The 26,562-nt window shown below is 37.2% G+C and overlaps 1 protein-coding gene across 1 annotated transcript in view; it reads right to left on the minus strand.

The window, feature by feature from the left end:
• pcdh7b (protocadherin 7b) overlaps positions 1 to 26,562 on the minus strand; it is a 120,903-nt gene that overhangs the window by 57,690 nt on the left and 36,651 nt on the right. The window contains 2 exon segments of the mRNA XM_079867999.1: positions 578 to 646; positions 648 to 794. Of these exon segments, the coding sequence (XP_079724125.1) occupies positions 578 to 646; positions 648 to 794 (216 nt within the window).

Genomic DNA, 26,562 nt, shown 5'->3' on the forward strand with positions numbered 1-26,562 from the left:
GCCAAAATTACTCAAGCGAAAACTGTTTCTAGAAATCAAATGTTTTTGTAACTCGCCACAGCACAGTAAAAGCAAAGAAAATGATGCATTTGTATCCTATTATCTGGTACACAAGCAAACCTCTTTTGAATTAATGTTTATACGATGAGCTACGTCTCCAATGAAGCAACCTTGACCTCATCCGATGCTACAAGAAAAAACAGTCAGCTGCCTGCTGAGTTGTCAGGCTAACTTTTAGACTATACTACGTTAAACAACGTTTAGCTCTCACTGGAATAACCAGCAAAATAAATAAAACGAATGGCATATATATATAAATCTACAAGAACGCTAATGAGATGTTGATCCAGTCACAATAAACACTACAATCACACTTAGCGTGCAAGACAACGCCAATTCAGTCCTTTCTATTCATATCTCCGTATACCCCAGGATCTGTAAAACTGTAGTGTCAGCGGTGTTTGAGTGTGTGGCCTTTTGTGGGAATTTCCCTATCTTGTTAACTGATGAGTATGTCTCTTCTTATTTAGCTGTTTAACTTAACTCTGACTTATCTTTTTTTTGTGTTTGCCCCTACCATTTTCCATATGCTCTGCCTCACCGACACTGCCATCGGGCGTAGTCCTCTCATAGGCGTCTTCGGGTAGAGGGAGGGCACCTAGTCTGGGGCCGGACGAGCTCTTGCTGCTGGGCGTCTCCGACTCCTCCAGGCCACTGTCGTAGCAGCTCTGCAGCGAGCCCTGGTGCGGGTCCTGGGGCTGGCTCACCACCGAGAAGGTCACTCGGCGAAACGGCTACAAGAGAAGAGATTGCTGGGGGTCACTGGACTGAAGAGGTCGAAGAAGAGAGGGTGATGGGTAGATTTTTTTTTTTTTTTTTTTTTTTTGGGGGGGGGGGGGGGGGGGGAATCATTCTCAGTTAAAGTACTTTTGCTGTGGCACTAGTTGGATTAGCGCACTGCGCTACATGCTACAAAACGACACAAACATCAACTGGATTAATTGCTCTCTTTCTCTCTAAGTAGTAAATATATGAAGCTTGAAAGCAGTGTTCAGCAAGGGAAGCTAAAACATAAACAAAACAATACTAATGAGCTGCACAGCACTTGTTTAATGGATTCTCACATAAACAAAAAAATGTTAGGATAGTAAGTTCAATGCCCACAGGAGTAAGTACAGATGCCACACTTGGCAATGTGGTTTAAATATAGCGGCGGAGGTCTGAAGGACATCAAAGTCTCCTTGTGTGGTTTACTTTATAGCAAAAAACAGGACAAGACGAGCAAGTATGGTCCCGATGGGAGATAGAATGGAACACATGGCTACAGGCTAATAAACAAGCGCATGGATCCACACACACACATTTTTCAAAGTAACTAAAGAACAAATAGGTGAAAGGATGCACATAGGAGTAATAAACTGGAACACAGAGGCTCGTGTGAATTTGTGCTCTGCGCTCTGAACCTTTGATTTTCATTTTCTCTTCCTCTTGGGTTGTCTCAATTGAGGAATGGCACAAAAGACAGCATGATCGAAGGAGATGACTGACGGCGGGCCAGTAAGGGAGACAAATTCTTTTGGTTTGTGCTGAGATGCAGCGTAAAAGAGAGTAGGGAGACAAATTAAAATAGGAATGGTTCATGGTTCATTTCATTAAAGTGAACTAGATATTCATGAAATCAAGTGATGAACACTCTATTTTTGTACTTGTTTTCTGCTGTTATCAAAGCATAACAGAGGGATACTGATACCCTTTAGGACTTTTTAATCAGGAAAATGAATTTGTTATCCTAATTTAACTCCTCTACCAGAGGAAAGCTGGGTTAAACAATATGAGGACTTTTTGTCCTTCATATCCCAATGAAATACACTGAGATAAGGGATACATATGGTCTCTGAGCTAAATGAGTGGCGGGAAGAGCGAGAGAAAATGAGAGCACGAGAGAGAGAGAGAGCTGAAAGTTTGAAATTAAATTTTGATAATTTAACTAGCATTGGAGCCTTGTAATTAAACCATTGACTCTTCCTGTCGGGGTAAGTGAAAGCAGAGGGAAAAAAAGAGGAGAAGACAATGGAGGAGAAGTGATCCTTCCACCCTCCCATCATTCTTTCTTTCTGTCTCACTCTTCAGCCTATTACTTATTCAAGTTATCCTACGCTGATCAATGCCGCTGTTTAGTCTTTGTGTGCTGTTAGTTGAAACATAATTCAACAATTCATCAGGTAGAAAACCAGTGAAATAGTGAAAAGACAGGAAACAGAGACTTGATTGCTTTATATGATGAACAGATTTAATTTAGGCTTTTATTCACAAATAAACATTGATCAGCGAACATGTTTCATAACACCTCATTGGTTCTTGCACGTCAAGCGAACATGCTTTGAGCTTCCGTTTACCACAATTAATGTGCGAGTTGATGAATGTTTATATGTAAATAAAAGCCTAAATTAAATCTGTTCATCATATAAAGCGGTCGAGTCTCTTCAGAAAATGTGGACTAAAGCGTTCAATTTACATGGATTACGGTTTTACGATCTCTTTATGAACGTTTTGAAGCATCAGAGTGGTAGTTGCATGGCTGTCAACGGAGGGACAGAAAGGTATCAGATTTCTTTAAAAATACCTTAATATGTGTTCCGAAGATGAACAAAAATCTTAAGGGTTTGGAAAGACTTCCAGGTGAGTAATTCTTGGGTGAACTATCCCTTTAAATGTCTAAACTAACTCAGTTTTATAAAATATGTAACTCCTTGCTCTGTCCAAGAATACCTTAGTCTGAAAAAGGATGAAGACCCCTGCTCTAAAAAAAAATATAAACAGCAGGCAAAAAACCAATATCGTGTTTTTTTTTTTGTTTGTTTTTTTTTCTAACCTCTGCAGCGAAAAGTTCGGTAGATGCATTAAATAGACACTAACAAAGCAGCAGCGACTCTAAGTGTTTGCCTCTGGCCTTCTCCCCGCTTCCCCACTTCCTGTCACTGCACATTTTCTTTCAGGAATATTAAACAAGACGGAGCACCATCATTCACTCCTCTTTTTCTTTCCAACTCGCTGCCTTTCAGACTGAGTGGCCTAACACTCATCATTACTCCAAATTGTCCCTTTAATTTGACACGTCGCCATAATCTTGGCATTTGTATTCTGTCAGGTTAGTAGGGCCTGTCTTTAAATGTAAACGAGTGCACATGCTCACTCACACACACACACACACACACAAACACAAATGGTCGTTCACCGTCTATGCATTTATAATGAACATAGCCTACATACGCACATATCCATGTGTCATTCATCTTTCTATAACATGCCCTTGAACAAAATATCTCCAAAATGACTGTTTGTCATTCACTGATGACCAGTCACCACTGACAAAAACTTGCTGTCACCACACAGAAACCAATTCCTGCAATATTCTTATAACATTAAGGAAACCGTTTGCACGCACTTGGCACTTGGTGTTCTTCTGCTGCATTAATTTATTTATTTATCTCCCTCATTTATCTGGCTAATGTAGAAATCTTGGCAATAAATCATGTTTCCCATGTAATTACAATCAACATTCAACAAATGAATTGAAATAAATATTCATGGGCTAAAAATTTCACTTTGGATAGTCAAACATTTGTTGCATAATTAAATAGAAGCCCACAGGGGGTCTCGCTACTGCGCTGAAATAACGGATCAAAATCATGTTTATGTATCAAAGCCCCATTCTCTCTCTCTCTCTCTACCTCCAGAATGAAATGGCTGCCTCTGCAGCTAAGTGTGACAGCAATCAAAGTCCTACGCTGAAGTGTTGAGGCTTAAATTACATACAAATTAACTGAACTTTAGATAAATTGGTGGTGTGTGGAATTATGCTTGGTGCAAATGTGATTTTCAAATATAAGAGTCAATGAATGTCATGCAAGAAGAATGGCGAGATGGGAAAGTGGTTGCCCATACAAAGATAGATGAATTGGTTTATTGATTGGGCATTTATTGGCTGGGCTTCCTTACTGTGGAAGCTGCTTTATGAAGGACGAATTTAATTAAATCATACACATATACGTAAATGTCTGCTCATCCTTTTCTGGCATTAGTCATCGCATGTAAGTTGAAAGTATGTAAGACCCCCTGATAAGGTACACACACACACATATTGTGCATGATAATTGATTATGATAAATGTAATAAATGGATGATAAATGAAGAGGGAAATCTGAGGCAATGCATGCTAAATATTGACTGTGCAGAGAAGGAAAATGAAGTGCTATTTAAATACAATGCAACAACAATACCTGTAATTTTAAGGGGTTTTCATCAGCGTAGGTGGAAATACTATTTTAATAAACCCAGCAGAATACCCAGTGGATTTACATTCATTTCAAAAGTAACTCTATTCTGTAAACAAGCTCATACATCTCTTCCAAACTTTTTTCCGTAGTATCTCAGTAGAAAGTGTGTGTGTGTGTTTGAGTTTATTGGGTGAATGTGGGTAGTGAAGTGACCTATATCCATGAACCATGGAAAACCGTGGTTATAGCGAAAAACACAAATTCTAAAGCTGCCTGTGTCTTTCTGCAATCAAGCAGACAAGATAGGAAAGGAGAAGATGAAATGAAGGAAAAAACAACAAAAGAAAAACACTGGAGAGTTAGAACGGCAGACAGTAAGAAAATGCAACTTGGGTGGTCAGTGTAGGTAAACTTTATTCAGTCATTGGTGTCTAGATGTGATGGCCTTGTGATAGAACCTGTAATTAACCTCTGTTAAATTTTTCATAAGCACCCTGAGGGTGAACAACAGACTGCTATCTGATCAAGCTGCCACTGTACAAAACAGCCCAAGGGTAACGCTACTATAGGTCAAAATAACTCACAAATCAGCTCTAGAATAAGCTTCAGGTTCAAATTCTCATAATGTGGTTGCCAAAATTCAAGCCGTGAGAGATAAGCATTCTGGAGTTTTGATACTCGGAAGAACAATGGTTCTTATTCACTAACAATTGAGTGGTGTATTATTTTGTATTTGTACGCACAGGAGAACTTCTCACGAAAAATATCCGCCAAATTCACAACACGTACATACACATTAATTAGATCATAATCTCATTCTGATGTTAGTGAATTTGGAGTACTCTAAATGAGTGGCCGCGTGCACAAGGTTAGTCATTTGCATAAAACATGCTTAAATCATGTCCATATAAGGGTGTTCCACACAACATTTTCTTTACAGCCTTTCGTCACTTTCCTCAAACATATGCCGCTCTCACCAGATCCTCCAGCAATGCCAAGTGTCAATCTCAAAACCATGCAATTCAAACACATTAAACACCTTTTATACAGACCCAGAATACAGAGCTCTTAATTGCCAGCTAGCATGCGCGTAAATCTGCATTATTCAGAGAATATAACGCAGCTTTTCATACTCGTTCACTGTATATGAAGTATATTTAAGATGACAATAAATAGCATTATTTATTTATAATATAATATATATATATATATATATATATATATATATATAATGTAATGTAACATACAGAGTAAGTGCTTTTTGAGTATGTGTGGTTTCAGTTGTTACATTATTTCAGTTGTTTTTACATTTTTCAATTTAGAATAAATTGTAGTGCGAAAGTTTTTGCCGAATGGTTTGTTCGTGAAACCGTTTGTACACAGATTCCACGCACGAATTTGTGCGCACGCATGCTTAGTGAACGAAACCAAACGTCTTTCATCTTTGTTCTGAAATAACACAACCAGATGAACCAAATGTTGATATAAATCCAGTTTTTATTTTGATTATACTAAAAAAAGTTTTAAGGGTTATAAGAAAAACAAGCTTTGGGAAAAAGTTAATGTTCATGACTAAGCTACAGATATCCTCTTACTGATCCCAAGAGATATACCAGTTAAAACAAATTTTACATGCACCTGATTTCCCACACCCATGTAAACTTTCCCAGTAAAGTCAGTTATGTACTTGCAACAGTCAAATGTGTGAACTGTCAAAGTTATTAAAAAGCAATTAAGCTGTAAAACTTGGCAACTTGCTTTCTTTGCCTCAAGGAGCTTTTTCTACAACTTAGTTTTGTTGTTGTAACCTAATGTATTTGATTCGGCTGTAAAACATTTTTTTTATTTAATAAAATCGATTAATTTAGATGCTACCACATGAAGAAAAGACTATTTTTACACTTTTTATTTTTTTTAGATCTGGTAGAAATAATAACTTATTTGTTAATATTGTTAACTTATAACCTTAAGCTAAGAATCATAGGTTACTACCTTTTAATTTTTGAATTATAAATGACTTAAAACGACGTTGAAAAAATAAAAACAGACTTGTTCCAGTTGCAGATTTACAAACTCTTGTCAGGCTTTTACCTGACTTTCTGAATTTTCAGGAAATTTCAAAATCTTGATAAGATAAAAAAAAAAAAAAAAAGTTGTGCACATCCTCTTGTGCACTAAACCTCTCAAGTCTAAAAGCGAGCGCAACACATTAAGAAAGGAATGTGTCTCTGTGTTTAAAATACTAACAGAGCCCCTGGTGAGGAGGTCAGGGAGTTTTGTTTATCCTGGAGCTTTGGGAGGCTCAGGTGTCTGCTTTGTCTTAAGGGATGACTGGCCCTGGTCAAGCTTCATTTCTCTTCAGCCTTCCTGCCTATGAGGACCTCCAGATGGGCTCTAGACCTCCTGAGACCTGCTGGAGTTTCGCCAGGTCTGAGGTCTCTCTGGCAAGGCATATATCAACACACCTCACTGCAGGCGCTGAAAACTTCTAGGCCAGATCTTACCACCGGACCACTTCCCACGTACTTTTGATATCTTACCCAAGACTGTAGCGTTTAAGTCGACCGGTCTTACTCTAAGGGACCCCTGAACATACTTTAACTGAGTCACTGCAAACATTAAACAGTTAAGCCACTGCCCTCTTCATGGACAAGCCTCAAGCTCAACTGATCAACACTTCAAGAGCATTCTTTTACAAAGAATTTTTTTTTATTTTCCTTGCCGTCTGAAGTTCTTCAGATAAAACCTTCGGAGTACATCTTGGTGTACGTCAGTTGGCTGCCTTTGAATGTAATCCTTTTCGAAGGCACTGAGGCATGGATATCTCACCTGGCCTGATCATTCATTCATTCATCTATCCATTTTTCCCTTGTCATCCACTCCACCTCACACTCTCGGCAACGGAATAGTGATGCATCACTTCTTGCCGTTCCAGTCCATTTCCTCTCAGGCCAACTTCGCCTTTCTGCATGCCAAGTGTTCCAGATGTTCGTGCCTTTGCCAAACAAAACACTGAGGATGTTAGTCACTGTAGTGAAATTAGCCGCCCTTGTTTATCAGCGTTCATACATTCTTAATCAAGAAGGCAGCATTTATATGTGGAGCAAAGAGCCCGCTCAACAGAAGTTCTCTTGATCCTTGAATTTTTCTCTTATATATTCGCAATGAAAGCACGGTTGGAGCGAGCATCTGTTTAAATATTAAATTCTTGCTCTTGTTCTAGTCGAAAACTGAGGCTCAGTGCTGCCTCAGTATCTTTAAGCCTCCTCAGGTACATCTTATTCCTGGTTTTATGATTGTGGTATACTATAAACTCTATAAAACTTTTTTATGTTGTTCCCAAAAGTCATATTATCCCTACTGTTGTCCTCATTTTGGAGAAAGGATGGGTTGGATAAGTGAAAAACATGTTTTTGTCAATAGACCTTCCAGTTAAACAACCGTTCTATACTCTACCTTTACATGTGCCTCATTAACATTTCAGAACTCGCATTAACATTCCTGACGAGAACTGAAAAGATGAAGGAAAAAAAAAGCACAGACAGATGGGAACCTCAAAACATTTCTCTATGCTCTTTTCTTAAAATCCTAGCTAAACTTTTAATTGCTCTTTAAGCGGCGGATTAAGCCAGAACATATTCCGAAGGGATGATGTGACGGCTTCAAAGGCTTAGCCGACCTCTGACCCTCGCTTCATGAGAAGGAACAATCCCTCCAGGGTACTGCTTCACACTCCAGATCCCAAAACATGCTCCTCTCATGTTTATATTTAGAGTTTAATGATAAATAAGCACCACAGACATTTCACATCGGCACATTTTCTTTCAATTCATGACGCTACTCAAATAATGGATTTTGGATGCATTGTGTGCTTTTAGTTTTGCCTTTAAATTCAAAATGCGTTTTTCTCCATATCATGTTTTTTTTTTTTTATAATCTCGTCCCCAATAAAGAATGAAATGGATATGCAGTTTCCTGTTCTGGTGCCGAATATCTAACCTCATCGGGGGCAAATCCATTATCATCGCCAGCAGAAATGGATTACTGTCTCAGGTATCTGTCAAACTTACAAAAATGCTTTCAGGTGCCTTTCCTAACACGATAATGTAGGAAAGTTGAACTCCATTTCAACTTTGAAACGCACACACAAACAAACAAGCACGCGCGTCTAACTCACAGACAGTCTGGCTTTGCCTTACGTGATCACGTTACAAACAATTTCAGACGATCTCCTTCAGCTCAAAGGACACTATCTTCACCCTTCTTGTGTGTCCCCGCATCCGTCAATCATCGGCCAATGACACTGCGCTACAAAAAGCGTGCAGGACTCACTGTGACTACAAGCAGTCAATCTGACAACTGACCCACTAATGTCACTAAGTGACAGGCGTAATCGCCATGGCTAAGGTAGTCAGGGGTGACAGAGGCCTTAGAGTCAGCGAAAGCGCAGGCTGTAAACAACCTGAGGGCGGATGGGATATCGTAACTCGGACCATGTGGTTTCCCGCCGTGGAGGGAGCGCCGTCTTTCCTGAGCAAATATCTGGCAGCGTAATAAAAAATTCCACACAGTCTGAGTGGAGAAATGACAAAACAGAGTATGTGTTCACACCTCAGCTGGATTATGATTGACACATGACTGCTCTAACAAAGCACCGAGTGCTGTTCCCTGGCAGGCCGCATTATCTACATCATAAGCACTAGTCTATTAAATACATCTGCAAACAGTGAAGCTGTCAAGATGGCAAATAATGCATTACAGTGATACATCTTTTAGCGTTTTAGGGATTGTGAAAAATGTGCCGTACAGAGAAAATATTTAACCTGGGGAGCGGAAATGTGAGTGAGATATCATGGACGACCACAGCATAGTCGGTGTTATTGAAGAGAAAGAAATATATACTGTATATATTGAAAAGAAACAAGGATTTAATTGAAAAGAGCAACATTTATAGGCCTCTTCATAGCTTGAGGAAATCTGTTTTACAGACGTTCTTTGTAGTTTAAATCCTGTCTCAATGTTGTCCTCAAAATTACGAAGCAAATTACCTACAGTTTTTCGGTTAAGTCCGGTGTCTTTTGAGAAATCAATTCCCGTCTGGATAGAAATGTCTGCAGTACAATATCTTGTGGATATTGTATTTTTTACAACACTTCTGCTCATTTATTTTGACCTTTGTTGAATACTTTAAATTACCATTTCTTGCTGCAGTGGCTGGTGTTCATAAAATTTTCATAAAAATAAAATTCAATTCATAAGAAGAGTCGATCACTGACTGCACATAACGCCCAGAGGAACAGATAGGATACGTACAGGTAATATTGTCACCTTAAAGATTTCTATTTCAAATAAATGCTGCTCTATAGAATGTATTCTTTCAAAGAATGTATCCTCAAATGTAAATATTAGGCAGCACAAACGTCTTCAACTGTTATAAGAAATGTTTCTTGAGCACCAAATCATCATATTATAATGATTTCTGATGGATCATGTGACACTGAGGAATGGAGTAATGCTGAAAATTCAGCTTTGCCATCAAAGGAATAAATTACATTTTAAAATATATAAAATTATAATAATATTTCATAATATTACAGTTTTTACTGTATCAAATAAATGCAGTCTTGGTGAGCATTAAACTAAAAAAAGTTATGTTTATTTGAATGGGTTTTCATGATGCTAAAATCTAAAGAGATCGCAATCCTGTTTGAATCATAAGCATCCTGTTAATACTGCAACTCAAATGTTGTTTATAAAACTAATCTAATCTTGTCTGAACAGCACTTGTCAGTGACTGTCAGTTTAGTTTCAATAATCAATAGTACATAATAGTCGCAATATTAAGACATGTCATCCTCCATAAACAGTCAGATTAAGATGTATCAAACTATTCTCATCATGTAATGTTTCATATACCCACTACTCATGTTAATTTTCTGTAAATGTTTATTTTTTTCATTCTTTAGAGAGCTCTAACGAGCAGTAAATGTATGTCATTAACAAGATGACTTTCCAAATAAGCTCATTTGGGTTTCAAATCTCTACTGCACATATTTCTCTTCTGTTGTGTGTGCTTGTATTGTTCTTTTATACTCATGCTGCTAAACAAACAAACACGTTTTGTGCCCTGGCTTCTGTAAAAAACACAGACAGAGAACCGAAATGGTGAGAAAAGAGCGAAAGGAGGCTTAGCATAAAATATTTACTATCCCTTTAAGAATCATTTTCTCAAAATGATGCTTTGTCAAATCTAAAGTCGGCATGAAACGGAAGTTGCGATAGTTTTTCTTACCTATTGAGATCGGAGTTTCGAACAAGAATTTTTTGTAGCGCGGGACTTGATTGTGTCTCCAGGAATTAATTGGATCATTGTGGTTCTGCCAACGCTATCTCATGACAAATACGTACGAATTCGTACGAGTGAGGAAAAGGTGGCTAATTCGTACAAATTCGTACGACCTCACACGTTTGTCTAATTTGTCTAAACCCCAGTAATGGGTAGGTTTGGGGGCGGGTTTGGGGGCGGGTTTGGGGGCGGGGTCAGGGGTAGGTCATTCATACGAATTCATACAAACTGGGCAACTCGTAAAATATGTACAATTTACCAAAAATTGTGTGAGGTTGTATGAATTAGCTACCTCGTAAAATTCGTACAAATTGCCGTGAGATCGGGTTGGGTTTTGCTATTGCTGTGATCTCATGTGACTGACAGATTTCCAGCACTCGTGCAACTAAACAGGCTAATGTAACTAATTTCTGGGGCCAGTACTGTCCCCTATAGTTACAAACCCCCACACCGTTTCACGGTTTTCTAACCTGTTTTATTTCCTTTACCTTTTTTTTTTTTTTTTTTCATTTACTTCATTTCCTGTGTAACAGAGGACCTTTCGGTGGACTGGAGCAAAATAAGGCGTTTATCATGAATAAATCAATGTCAATGTGGCAGAAAAGCAAAACTCCATTTCCGGGGGCTGTGGACACATTACTCAAAACATCCCTGCAGTGTCACCCTCAAACATACACACATACATACGCACACATGTTGTCATTGCGGCGTCCTTCATCAACAGACTGACTCCCCTGTTTAGATAGAACGGGCCCTTTGTGAGTCTCAGCCCAGGTCCAGAAGACAATTATGATAGCTGCGATTAAGAAAACAATTATTCCAGAGAAGTAATTATCCTCTAATGTTTGAACAAACAGAAGCAGAGAGAGAAAGAAAGAGAAAGAAAGAGCCCAGGGCCATGTGAGATTAGCCTGGTGTTCACACTGTGATGGTCATTACATACAGGGGTGGTGAAGAAGTGATCAAACTACTGATGTTACAACATAATACACACAAATTCACGCTCATGCTCAAATATAAACAGCCTTCGAGTAACGTGACTCAGCACAAATGGCCGTTCCCAGTCCCACACAATCACTTTTTTGCAAAAATGCGCATATATAACAAACAAACTCAAAGCCCAAGTGAAAAATAAATATACTAAAATGTATTTGAAATACATTTATTTTATGCTAAGTATATTACAAATACATTTACATATTTATGTACTTAATGTAAATACCCTGCAATTATACTTTAGGTATACTAAATTGGTAAAGTCTGCTAAATTGGAATAACTCATTTTGTACTAAATATACTATAGTTTTAACCAGTAATAGTGCTGAGTATATTCCAACAATATACTTGATTGTGCTAAAGTGGAACTATCGCAAGTACTTTACTTTAAATATCTTGCATTTTATATCATGTTACCCTTACTACTTATGATCTTAAAACACATTTTAGGCTTAATATCAAGAAATGTGCATTGTGCAATAAAGAATTACTCCAAATAAAGTTTAATTATAATATTTATCTCGGTAAGTTTCAAGCGATATGTCAGTAATGGGTTTGTAGTATACTTAGTATCACATAAATGTATTGTAAATACATTTTGGTATAGTTTTTTTTTTTTTTTTTTTTTTACTAGGGAGGTGCTATATTCTTTCCTTGTTGATCATTTTAATTGTCAAAATAAAATAAAAAAAGTAAAGAAAACAGCTGCATGAGGGAGAAAATCCAGTGCAGTAAATGGTAAAACAAGAATAATAATAATATTAATAAATTAAATTAATAAAAACAAGATGAAAGAGTGCTTTCAACAGTCACTTTGCATACAAGTGAATATGAATGAACATGGAAATGTATCTCAGTTTGGCTCTTGTCCAGACAAATCCTGTGAGTTCCTCTTTGGCCCTGAGGTAAATTGAACATAACAAAAAATAATATAATTTGAGTGCTATGGTGAGGTACCTCCTTTTTACGGAGAAGGTCAATTCCCTCTATGAGCAGTAATGAGAGAGTGGCTATTTCTACTTTCAACAGACTTCACACACTCAGTGTGGATTAATTAAAGGTGAAGTGTGTGGTTTTTTTTCTATCTAAGATACGTTCTCCTTTCCCAGTTCAATGCTCAGAAACAACTAAGTAAGCCGTTCAAAGCTTGAATGCCAAAACAGTGTAAACACTGTGGTGCTTTCAAGTATGAGATGTTCAACATGTTAACTCCTAGCTCAACCAAAGGCATGAGTTTGGGGGCGGGACTACCTGTTTGGCCAAAAAAAGTGGAAGAAGGGGAGTATTTCAACACTGTAAAAAAATGAAATGATCAATAAGTTATGCCAACGTGTTTTTACATTGCTTTAACTCACCTATATATATATATATATATATATATATATATATATATATATATATATATACATTTTGTATAAGTTATACAAGATTCAACTAATTATTTAGTCAATTTAATGTAATTTAAGTTGCAATGACTTAAACATTCAAGTTGATTGCACTTAAATTGTTTTGTTTTTTTTTACAATGAAGGGATCTATTTAGAAACATAGATTTAAATGCATTTTTTATTTGTATGTTGCATTTTGTTCAGCTATATATGCAGTATTATAAAAAGATTATTACAAAATTAAATTACTTTTCTTTTCTAGAATTTCATTCTTTTAATGCCTTTATGTCCTCCAAATATTATTAACATGATTGTTGCTGTTAGGCAACCTATTTAGAAACATTAATTACTTTTATTATAATTTGCATTTGGCAATATATACAGTATAATAAAATATTATAAATGTTGGTTTTTCCCTCTTTCTAAATATACAGCATGGCTGGCAAGTAACAAAGAAACTCTCGTATCATTGAGACGCTGGGTGTAAGTGAGGCTTCAGTCGGCTTGAGCTTCTTTCAACAATTCCACTGGCCATAAAGACCCCACAAATCTCATCTCCACTGCTCGCCTGTCTTCGTTCCTTTCAAACAGCCATCTACGAGCTGGGTGAGAGTTAGTTTCTCCAAAGATAGAAGGATAGCAGCTCCGCACATCAGCCTGCTTCAAAGGGAGGTGCTATCAGACCCTGCCATCGCCATGGCAATGAAGAAGATACCGATCCTAATCCCCATGTAAAAATGAAAACCTCCCGAGTGCCCGTGGGACTTCTTCGAGTACACTTCGCATTTCCGGCTCTCTCGCTCTTCTCTGTCTCTTTCCATTCGAGATTTAAGTCACTAAGATTAGAATGTACCTCAGCAAACTCTCATTCGCTCTTTCTTTAATTGATATATTGGGAGTATACATTTGTGTGGCTTTGGAGTTGTTGCTCTTAGAATAAGCTGTCATTTTGTACTGATCTGGGAACAGCCTCCTCTCTAAGTAAACAAGATAAAACAGGTAACTGGAAGTCATACAGGGCGACTGGAATCGTTTGAGTGGTAAATGTGTGACTTGTTGTCACTGTGTTGGGTTGACTCAATAGCTCCTTGCCTGAGGGCCGCGGAGAGTCAAACGTATTATTAGCAGCGTGAAAACATCCCTGGAGCCAGCTAAACAAATAAGACGCACACGATCCTGGAAAGATGGGAGACAGACAAATGACAGAAAGGGAGAATTTCTAGATGAGCTCTTAGAACTCTATAGAATTACAGAAGGAAGCAGGAGTGCCTACAATATACTGCAGAAAAATTGAGTCAATATGATGTCCATATGTCAGAAATGTACAGTTCTTCTAATGTAATACAAATCATGCAGTTAGCTAACATCATTTATTAATTTTAGGCAGAAACAATGAGTTCATTAAAGCAAGTTGTGATCATAAAATGTTGAAGTAGAAAGATCGTTCTAGTTTATTTACAACTTTCAAAAATACAGCGTACATGTTTTCTACTCATTATAGTACTGTAAAGATAGATGCATTACTTATTTATTTTAGTTAGTTCTTTATTTAATCAAATGTTTATGTATTTATTGATTTATAGTTTAATTCATTTTTTTAATTAATAATATATATATATATATATATATATATATATATATATATATATATATATATATATATATATATATATATATATATATAAATATATAATCATATATATTTTTTTTTTTTTTTTTTTTTTACAGTTTTTCTCTAAACTTTTCTCTAAACCTGCTCTTGAATATATCACTCCACAATCACAATAAAAATGCTGGATAGTGTCCATTCATTGGCTGAATCTAATCTAAGTCTACCCATTAGACCCGATCATAGCCAGCTGCTCTATAGGCCGCTGAGAAATCCAACAGGTTGACAGGTTAATGGCTAAATGTACGAGGACAACTAGGTTGATCAAATGACACAAGGTTCTTGCTGGCCAAGTAGACCAAAGAGAGATATGGACAGAGATAGACAAAGAGAGAAAGGTAAAATGTTCCACCTGTTCACAGGCTACAGGTAATCACAATAAACTCAATGTATAATGTATGTAACCACAATGTAACATTAGATGAAGTAACCAAGCATCACATGGTGTGCACAAACACACACTAACATGTTTATTTTAGTGTTAAGCACGAGCCAGTGGCTAGGTGATCGTGATTATGTTATATCATTATTGATTGAGGAAGAAAATATGAGGAAAACTGGTCTCTATGTGGTCCTGGCGTTATCAACTCCAAAAGTGTTAAACAAGCAAATTTGTCCTATTTCAAATAATGAATTATAAAATGGCATATTAAAATTCATAAATTATGTTTACCCTTAACGTGTTCCTTGAGGGAACTAAACTGAACTACACAAATCAATGTCTGGAAATGAAAAATGTAACTAAAACAGTTAATTGACCAATTGAGGTTTGAAAAAGTATGTGGCTTGTGTTCAGTTTGTGTGTCACAACACGCTTTTGAACTTGACGAGCAGGTTTCTTCACCAGTTCAAACGCACCGACATTTACTCGCACACACGCATCCTCGATTTCTTTGACAAACACACATCGAGAGCAAAGACAACATGCTGAACTCCTTAAATTACTGTAATGAGGCATATAATGAGGATTAACACAGCTATGTTAATGCTACCCGTCACGACTTGCCTAAATTTCAAAGAAAAAACATTCTCAAATCATATATATATATGTTCTTTTTGGAAACCACACTGATGAAATTTAAATGGCACTCTTCCAAGTTGTTTAAAACTGGCAAATTACATATTTTGAAACATGATCCATGTGAGTCAAGTGACTAGAATCAGAATCAGATGTTATTGCTTTTATGAGGAATCGGGCTTGGCAGGTGCTGACATTGGATGGAAAATAGGTTTGAAATGTACGCCAGAAGTAGACAGCAGTCTTAAAATGCTTAAATATGAGGGGTGGAAAAGGCCAATCATAACAGAGAGTAACTATTGCAGTGGATAATGATTTAGCTGGCTTAAACCACACACACACACACACACACACACACACACACACACACACACACACACACACACACACACACACACACACACACACACACACACACACACACACACACACACACACACATATACACACACATGTTAGGCCAGTACCAGTAAGTTTAATCAGGTTTTATCAATATTTTGCCTGCACAATCTCCAAGACGCCACAACATTTTACATACAATAACACAACTGGTGCCAGTGTATTGGAATTCTGTATCAAATGTAATTCACGACCACAAGTCAGGTTTATCTAAACATAACGGCCCCATTGAAACATTACTGTTATTGTTTATCAAATGAAACTGAGAATTGTTTAAAATATTACCGGATCAAATATCAGCATGTTGGCTTATGTGTAAATATCTACTGACACATTTACAGTACCTGTTCTACATCACTTGTTAGACTGAACAGTAACACAACCAGCACATGTTTGACTGGACCGGGCTGGATATCTCATGCCGTCTGCTTTATGTCCCCGTGATGGAGGACAAGGCAAAGTTTATGTGCCACAGTTATAAGAAAGTTATACAGAAACGCTTCAGGCTCATTGCGGTTGCATGTAATAATAAAAGGAATGATGTGTGCAAAAAAAAGGTTTTCAATTAAAATCCCAAACAAATCACAGAAGTGTGTATAAATATACATAAAGGTACTGTTTATAAAGCAGCCCAGAGCATTTGAATAATCTCAACTGGCTGTGTCCACACAAAAACATTGCCAGGTCGCAGGTTTTCTTCGCTGGTTTGAACACTACAACATATGTAAACAAGACACCAACTGGTGGTTGCAAGACCAGCTTATATATGATGCAATATAAACCAGTGGTTTAAGACACCCGTATGACAGGAAAAACAAAAAACAACAACAACAGTTCTGAATGTGGAAAATGAAATAACACTAATCCACCTAAGTATTTCGTGCAAAATAAATAGGTTGTACATACATACACACACACACACACACACACATATATATATATATATATATTTATTTATTTATTTATTTATTTATTTATTTATTTATTTATTTATTTATTTATTTATTTATTTTTAACAGGATGCAATGTTGTTACTGACATAAAAAAAGCATTGAGCAAACAGTGATGCATTATTACTAAAATATTGTAATTAACATTATATATATGGCCAATATTACAATTTCATATGATTACACTGTATTTCGATCGATAGTCCACTTTAGACACTCTAAGTAACTTTGCAACCTTCATGTCAACTAACTCTCATTAGATTATTAGGTTAAGTTTAAGTGTTAGGGGTTTGGGTAAGTAGAATAAGATGACGTACCTTACGTATATGATTTATAGTCATTATTGTCTGTTGAGGGACCATCTAAGTAAAGTGTCAGCAGATATTAAGCAAACACTTTAATCATTCATTCATTAACCATTTCAGTCATATCCAACCCTTTGTTATTCTATAGAATTGTAATAGAATACAATCTGATAAGAATAGGGGAAATGTGCATGCACAATTGCACATCCAATAGCGACTGATATCCATGAATTAAAATGGCACTGATAGATAGTTTACTTATGCGCTGTGTTGAGTCACCACGCAAAATCTAGGACCTAATGCCAAATCAGTTAAGAGCAGCACTATCAACCATAACTGGTTTGAGGGTGATGTGAAAGGGGCAGTGAGTCACTGGCTAATCTGCAGTGAACACACTCACCACTGGATGTGTCATTGGCTGGGGAATTCTTACATCTGCAGGTCATATTATGTGCTGCAACAATTAAAACCCAAATGGCAGACTCGCCGCTTCTCTTTTTACATTCATTGTTCCTTTACCTTTAGCCTCATTTTGGTCTATGCTGCACCACACACATACTCACTCTCCTTTTTCAAAGAGAATTAACAAGCTACTATTAATTTGAGTTCAGTGACTCTGCTTGAGCATGAGCTGGGGAAAGAGTGGGGGTGAAGGGATAGAGGAAATGAGGAGAGAGAAAATCCTCAGCAGAATCCCCATGAATAAGTAATAGACCAGCTGTATGATTTTTCATAACTAAAAGAACGACAGACGAAGAAAATGTTCATCTCGAAGAGAGATTCCCTCTCTTCCAAGACAAATCCCCCTGCTAACCTCTCCTCTCTCTCTCTCTCTCTCTCACACACACACACACACACACACACACACACACACACACACACACACACACATACACACACACAGCATACACACAATCCCACTGTACAGCAGGGCTGATGTCTGATGTCAAGCATCACAGAAACCACCTGATCTCGAGTATCTGTAGTAACATATGTGTGTATGTGTAGTGCATGTGAGTGTGTCTGCCAGCGCTCAGTTAAATCTGTTGGATTAGCCAAGTTTAATTGGATATGAGGACCTTTCGTTGCCCTCTCATCACTTCCTTTGAGCAGAATTAAAATTAGCATAAGAAAAAAAAATTAAAAGGAAGCATTTGCTTATCTTGTGTTGTGCTAGCAATCAGCTATTAAATGTGATCAGAATGTTTTCCCCAATTTAATATGTTTATATACGCTACATTAAACATCACATTTTATTGTATAGCCTTCAAACAAAACATTGCTAGCTGTTTTTGACTGATCTGGAACCAGCATTTAACATATAAATCCTTTCCATTCCTATCCTTCATTACGCAGCACCCAAAGCTGGGTCAGCTGAGGATCGTCTGAAAGCCCTGCGGAGACTGTGAAACCCCTCCTTTTGCAAACAAATATGGCTCACTGTTCTCTCTCATTTCAATTTGATTTTCTATATGGTGGCTGCTGCTTTGGATCTATAATGTGAGCTATAATCTGTCCATTTTCATTGTCTCATTCTCTTTTGGATCTCATCAGTTCTCTCTCTCTTGTTTAATCAGCTATGTTTAGCTGACATTGTGTACTGATACAAGAACAATACAAAGGCTATAACCGCACACACAAATTATATATTTTCCATGTCAATACCAAGAGGTCAAGGTTTGTCTGGTTAGCATGACCCAGTTAGCCCTTGCTGAAAGATGTTGTAACGCTCAACACTCAAAAATAATCTTTCTTCTTCCTCTTCTTCTTCATGTACTTATTTAGTTTAAATATTAGATTCATATATATTATTATACTATAGTAATTATTTTGCCGGTGCCAAGTTTATTTACAATCAATGTAATAATAATAATCATACACAAGTTATTATTTTTTTCATTTTTATATATTTAAAAAAAATCCATTTAAAAATGGTATTATATGAAATAGTGATATATTTGTTCCTTTTTATGTTACAGAGAATTGTTGCTAGTAAAATGTTTGGAACTGTTCTAGTGACGCCACTATCCAATCAGCGTTACCATGATACCATCAGAATCACATGGCATTCTCCGGTACTTGGCAGATTTCAAATCACCCATTAATAAACTCCATTATCATAAATATCACAAAAACCCTAATAAGTTGAGTCTGCTCAAATGATTTAAATAAACTCATTCCCTCAGTTTATATGAGTAATGGTGTAGCTTGTTTTATCAAAATCATCTAATGTGGACCTCACATTGAATTAACCTAAATATTTAAGTAATACATAAAGTGATTTCTAAGTAATAAGGCAAGTAGACTTAACTCATTATATATATATATATATATATATATATATATATATATATATTGTTGCCTCAACTTATATTGCCAATGCAGTTCATTAAACATAGCTGTTTGAGTTATCGTGCCAAATCGTGGTATTTTAACACATTTTAAGTTAAGATTGCTTTATTAATGACAATATTAGGGTTCACAGTGTTTCAGCCATCAACCGTTCAACTGCCATTGTGATGACAGTAAACAAAAACTGTGCCTCAACAAACTGACACAACCCAACGCACATTTGAAGCATGTACACACAATCAATGCATAATAAACAACAGACAAAATAGAAGCAAACATGTCAGTAGAAAGGGACACATATGCACACATATTATGTAAATGTTCAAAAGCTGTAATTGTCAAACACCGGCTCTATATGAAAACCCTTTCAGCGGTTTTTGTATGTGTGTGCAGTCAGAAGTATTTGGATTGGGTTTCTCTGCACTGGCTCTCCTTGACACTCTGTTTATCAGTATATAACAGGCAGAAAAAAAAAGAAAAAAAAAAAAACATTAGATGTAATCGCGGTGAACGATAGCCCAGAGCACGCGGCACGTAAGATTTACATGACGACAAACAAATCAAAGCAAACATAAAATAACCCCAGACCTGGCTGCCATGGTTTGTGTCACTGGGCTATACTTTGACTAAAACGAGCGGAAAATAGCTCTAAAAAGCTAGTTACGATATAGACTGCAAATGAAATTCAAGTCGACTCTATTTTAACCCTAAATTATGAGGGGAAGTGGATCATTTGTATTAAGAGAGTAATTTATTCCAAAATAAGGCTTAAGATAGCCCGAAAAACTATTAAACCTGAGGTTGCATGCCGGACACGAGCAATTTATTGGGTTTCTGGTCATTTCCGAGGAAACAATTCTTTCTCAAATGCACCATAATGGAGAAAAGGTGGGGAAAACTGATTTAGTTTGCGTCATGCTGTGTTAATAGTTTGCTTCTTTCCTTCTTTGTTATGACTGACAGTATCTGAACATTGCATGTGTGTGGGTAGGAGTGATGTGTGTTTCAATATCACTGATTAAGTAGACACTCACAGATGTCCCTGTTCAATCTTTGATCATTACGCGCTGATGCCAGACCTAAACAGAAAATCAAACAGAAGAAGAGAAAAAAAAAAGGGGGCCGAAAACAAGAGAGGGAACATAAAGAATAAGGGGTGCATAATTAGAGCTCTTTAATAAAGCATGAGCTGGAGAAAGCCGAGCCTCTTTGGAAGGAGGCAGAGAGGCTGGATACTCCTTTTAATGCTATTGATTGGGAAATGATGTGTGTGTGTTTGTGTCGGCGCATGTGTGTGTAGGTATTGATTGCTTTGACCCAAACACCACAACAAGCTTCGTGCACCATTTTATTCAAAGCTTCTGCATCGAGCTAATGCTACAATCAGCGGCCAAATCTTGGAGGAAGAAACGGAACCTATTCAGGAGAATTACGAGTTATGGAGTGAGACGTAGGCTAAACGGATGTATTGTGTATGTGTATAGCATAGCCGTTTCACTTGACGCCACGGTGCCTTCAAACAAACAACCCTGCACCCTAAGGGAGAGATGACTAATCCATTCAGCCAACAGAGCAATTCTCATTATCGACTGCTAAAAACACAGAGGGCAAGAGAGAGGCAAAAAACAAGGGATGACTGGAAAGTGTAAAGGTGGAAAAACATTCAGGAATAAGAGGAATAAAATGGTAAACCACAAGACGCTCTTTATATTCATGGGTAAACATCTATAATAGCATTGTAAAAATGGGGGACAAAAAAGTTGTATGACAAAGTTGCATGTAATATCTCAGAGGTAAATAGCACTGCGCAGAGGTTGCTCCATACTTATGTTTAATATAAGTATTAATGTCAGATGTTTCTTGAAAGGAAATACAAATGAAAACAATTCAGTATTTTAGTATTTTATTTTATTTTAGTTTTTTTTTGTCATTTTTGTTTTTTATATTTTTATTTAGCTTTATTAATTTTTTTTTTCAATGTTAATTTTAGTTCAGTTTTAGTTTGAGTAATTTTAGTGTTCACTGATCTATTTCAGTAGATCAGTTAATCAAGGAAACATTTATAATTTTAATAGAACTTTCAGCTTCATTTAAATGTATGACATTATAGGTAGCAATAAAAACTCTGAAACAAATGAGATAATTTTAGGCATAATATATTTTATTGTGTACTGTAAATGCATGAATTAATTAAAGACAAATCAATTTTATTTTTAAGAAATTAATTTATATCATTTTATGTTAAAACATCTAATGAGCTAAACAATTGTATAACAATATAATATGATGAGTATCATACAGGGTGCAAAAGTCTCTATTTCTCTACACTGAATCTCATCGCAGTCTTGTAGAAACAACTGAGATATTCAAGGGACCTAATTTATGTTTTTTTTTTTTTTTTTTTTTCTCTTAGGGAAGAAGTTATTGTAAAATATTCAATATTAAGCTTTCTAAATATGGGAAGACCTATTCTAAAATTAATCTAATAAATAAATGTATTGGCACAACTCAGACATCATATTAAAATGCTCCTTATATTCTGTGGAGGAAATAATGCACACGTGCACACACTCCCTCACACAAACACGTGGTTGCGTGGTCTCATTTCATAGACTCCATTCCTCCACAGCCTTCTATTCGCACTGGGGCAATGCAGGTGTTGAACAGAATAATAATCAATGTGTGTGTGTGTGTGTGTGTGTGTGTGTGTGTGTGTGTGTGTGTGTGTGTGTGTGTGTGTGTGTAGGTGTGTGTGTGTGTGTGTGTGTGTGTGTGTGTGTGTGTGTGTGTGTGTGTGTTTCTTTGGGTGTGTGTCTGTGTGTGTGTGTGTGTGTGTGGGGGGAGTGTTATTAGGGACTGCACAAACACGTGTGCATGCAAGGAGCACAGGGAAACACATTCACACAACACACACTGAGATTTAGATTTACACACAAATATATTTACCTCAGCCACTGAGATATGGTAGGCGGAGGTTAATCCATAGCTGCATGAAAACAGCCCTCTGATTGGCTGAGACGTGGCAGCTCTCCTGCCCACTCCAGGAAGTGATTGATGTTAAGCGGACTTTGATATTTGACTGCTGTGATGACAGTAGGAATATGATTCATCTCCACTGCCAAAGGAAAATAACCTGCTTCTCTGGATTCCAAGCTCAGAACACTCACACACATATGCAAAGGCACAAACACACTCACACACACACACACAAACTGTACTGTAGATGTTCTTTTGGAGTAGTTTCAGTAGAAAACTGACCATAATATTTGACAGCCTTTAGACATTTGATGAATGATGACAAGAATTCTGTTCAAAGGAAAAGGAAAGAATTGATGGATTCAATATTCTTCGCACATTTAGCCTATAGGACCAAAAAGGCCTTCTATTTCTTTTTCACAGAGAGGGTGAGGAACATAAAACAATTTTTTCTTTATAAAAGTGAACAAAATGGCAGTTTATTTCAACGAGTCGGTCAGGGTTGACCAGCGTTGAGTGAGGAGAAAATGGTGGTTCTCTGAATTAATTTTGGGGGTGAGGGGGTGGGGTGCTTCTTTGTAAAAGAGGAAATGATTGATATTCCAAATGCATCTCATCTCAATCAAATCACAGTCCAAAACACACCGTTATAAGCTTGCTGTGCCTCAAATGAACTCTTTGCTCTTTTCTCAATACCTCAAACTGCATTCAAACAGAAAAAGCCTTGAAGGGCACCTATTATGAAAAATTCACTTTGAACATAAATGTGTGTTGGCAGTGTGTGTACACAACCACCCTATAATGATAAAAAAATCCACCCAGTGATTTTTCAAAAATCCCCATAAATCATAAGCACTGTCTCAGAACAAGCCGTTCGCAGAATCTGGGCAAAGTGACTTCACTTTGCACAGGCTCCTCCCACGACTGTAGACGGACACTGCCGTTTTAGCATAGACCCGCCCTGAGTGAGCTGTACACAGTCCGCCACTGTTTCGACACCGGAGCAGCTGTAGACAAGAATGTCTCCTAAGCGATGTGAGGTGTTTTGTTGTTGGATGTAAGAATGAACATAGCAGTCTTCATTTACTCTCGTTGTTACTCGAGGATGGATCTGTTCCAACTGTTCGTGATCCAGCTTACAGTCTCCGGAGATATAGGCCTAATGTTACTGATCACAGCAGAAATGAATGTGAGAGCGCGCACTTAATGACAGCTCATCGAGTCGTTTTACGGATATAAAGTTCACCAGTTTATTAAGCACCCACTGAAAAGGTGTGTATATATTTGTTTACTGTTAGTTGTAATGAGTGTTTTGTGTACTTCACTGTGTTGATGATAATGAAAGGGAGAGAGAGAGACTTTATGGATAAGACTTTAATGCGCACTTCTTATACAGTGTTTATTTAGCTCTTACAGTGATTCGATGGAGTAAAATTAACGCTTATCTTTTTGGCCATCATTCGGACGGGGTCCGCTACAGCAGGCTTGTACTAATAGTGGATAAAAGCAATATGAAAAATAAGTTATAACTGTAATTTAACTAGACTATACCTGTCCTATCTCCATACAGCATATATTTTCTGGCTCTGTAGGCATTAACGTCCGACTCTGGGTCGAAATGAACACCCCTACTGAGAGTTTCTGTTTTGATATTATCCGATGAGACTGTCCTGCTACTGAGCGCGAGCTTGTGCCGGCAGCACCAGCTCATTTGCATTTAAAGGGATACACACTAAAACGGTGCGTTTTTCTGAGCCACAAAAAGTGACAATTTAAACAAAACTTCACATACACACTCTGGGGACATCAGAGACTTATTTTACATCTTGTGAAAAGGGGCATAATAGGCGCTCTTTAATTATATAACTGCAATATAACTGCTGCAGCTGCCAGTGTCTGACATTGAGGAACACTTGAATGTACTAAGTCATTTGGCGTTCATGTGGAGCATTTACTATAGCATTTGAAGCATTTACTGTAAACTGATCCACTCCGATACACTAAAAAACACTGAATCATGAGCTCACGTGTAAAAGAACACAGTGCTGCACTTCATGCTGAAATGCGCAGCTCATATATTTATTTAATCACATCATTGGTGATTTGATAATCACACTGAGACATCTCATGGTTTCAGTTTTATTTTGATTAATTGTACAATTTATTGTTGGTAAAAACGCTGAGCGACATTAATTCAGTATGTGTCTGCATGCATGTGCACACAACTACATATGGCACAGATAGATCTGCTTTGCTCTGTTTCTATTTATCTCCCTTTCCTGTACACACACACACACACACACACACACACACACACACAGCCGTCAGTTTGGTTATATAGTATGTGGATATATGGGCTAGCGTATGTATAATATGTTAATCCCTAAGGGCATAATGCATCTCCCCTAGAGAATGTTCTGGAAGTGTTAATAGCTCACAGCCGGGAAACACGGCTCCTCCCCAGACCACAGGCAACAAATCACTCCCTACCTGCACTCCAGTGCTCCCGCATGCTACACTATATCCATGTTGAGAGTGTGTCCATCCACCTAATCCTCCTAATTTTCTCCCAACCCATCTTTTAAAAGCAGCAAATTGAAAAATCCTATTTCTTCCTGTAATACCTGGCCCTGTATAGGAATGAACGAATGGATGTAGACAGAGAGAGAGAGAGAGAGAGAGAGAGAGAGAGAGAGAGAGAGATGGAGGGAGATGTGCTAGCTCAGCAGAAGGCCTGGTTAATAGCACCATTACTGTCATGAGGATCCAGATTCGGACAATGAATTAATAACGAGCGGAAAGGGAGCTGTGTGAGAGAGAACGGACACACAAAATCACCCGCGCACACTCAACACCTCTATTGCGTAAGTGTGCTGTGTGAAATGGCAATAAAAACGGGCGATGTTGATTTCTGGAAATGTGACACATTAAAATAGAAGAAAAAGATGGAAGGATAGACCAGATGTGCATGGATTATTAAACCCACAGGCCGCAGAAAAACTATGGTTTAGATTGGGATGCATCAAGTGTTGATCGCTATGAAAAAACGAAACTACTGATACGACTGAATTTGATTTTTTTTTGCCCTGTTGATACTTTTGCAGTGCTTAATGTAACCCACATTGGATGTACAAAAAAACTACCGTACCTCTGCTTTCCATTGATTGGCTGTAAGTCATGTGATGCTCGAATACAGTCGGCAATGCATTATACTGGGGCCGTGGTTTAGCTTAGGGGAAAACAAATCCCAGTTACCACTAGTTCTCTTTAGTTACCATAGATACTCACTGAGTAAACTTCCAATGGATTTAGATATTTTTAAAAAGAAAAAAATCAACCAATTAACAAGATTATAAAGAACACCACTGGAATCACTCGAAATGTGTCTTAAGTAGATTTGATATTGCTGATATAATTACAGGTAAAATAATAATAATAACAAAGTTAATTTAGGTTTCCCTGTAGTAAACCATTATTATGACACATTGATGATGACTGCATCTATGAGGCTAAACTATGTTTCATTTTATTTGGTAACACTTTATTTTACAGTGTCCTTGTTACATATGTTACATGTACTTACTATAGTAATAACAGTCAATTATGCATAATTACATGCAAGTAACCCCTTAACCAAATCCTAATCCTACCCTATTACTCGGTACTTAAATATATAATTACACTGTAACAATGACACCTAGAGTGTAACCACATATTTTACTCATATTACTAAGTATAGTAAGTACAATGTAACATGTACCAAGGACACTGAAAAATAAAGTGTTACCTTGAACTGTTCCAAAAGATGAAATATGATGTACAGGAGTCATGTTAATAATGTAAGAGGTAAAATCGAGCTAAAAGAAATTGCTGAAATTTTGAAAAGT

This window comes from Squalius cephalus, assembly GCF_949319135.1.
Source record: "Squalius cephalus genome assembly, chromosome: 3".
Taxonomy (NCBI): Eukaryota; Metazoa; Chordata; class Actinopteri; order Cypriniformes; family Leuciscidae; genus Squalius; species Squalius cephalus.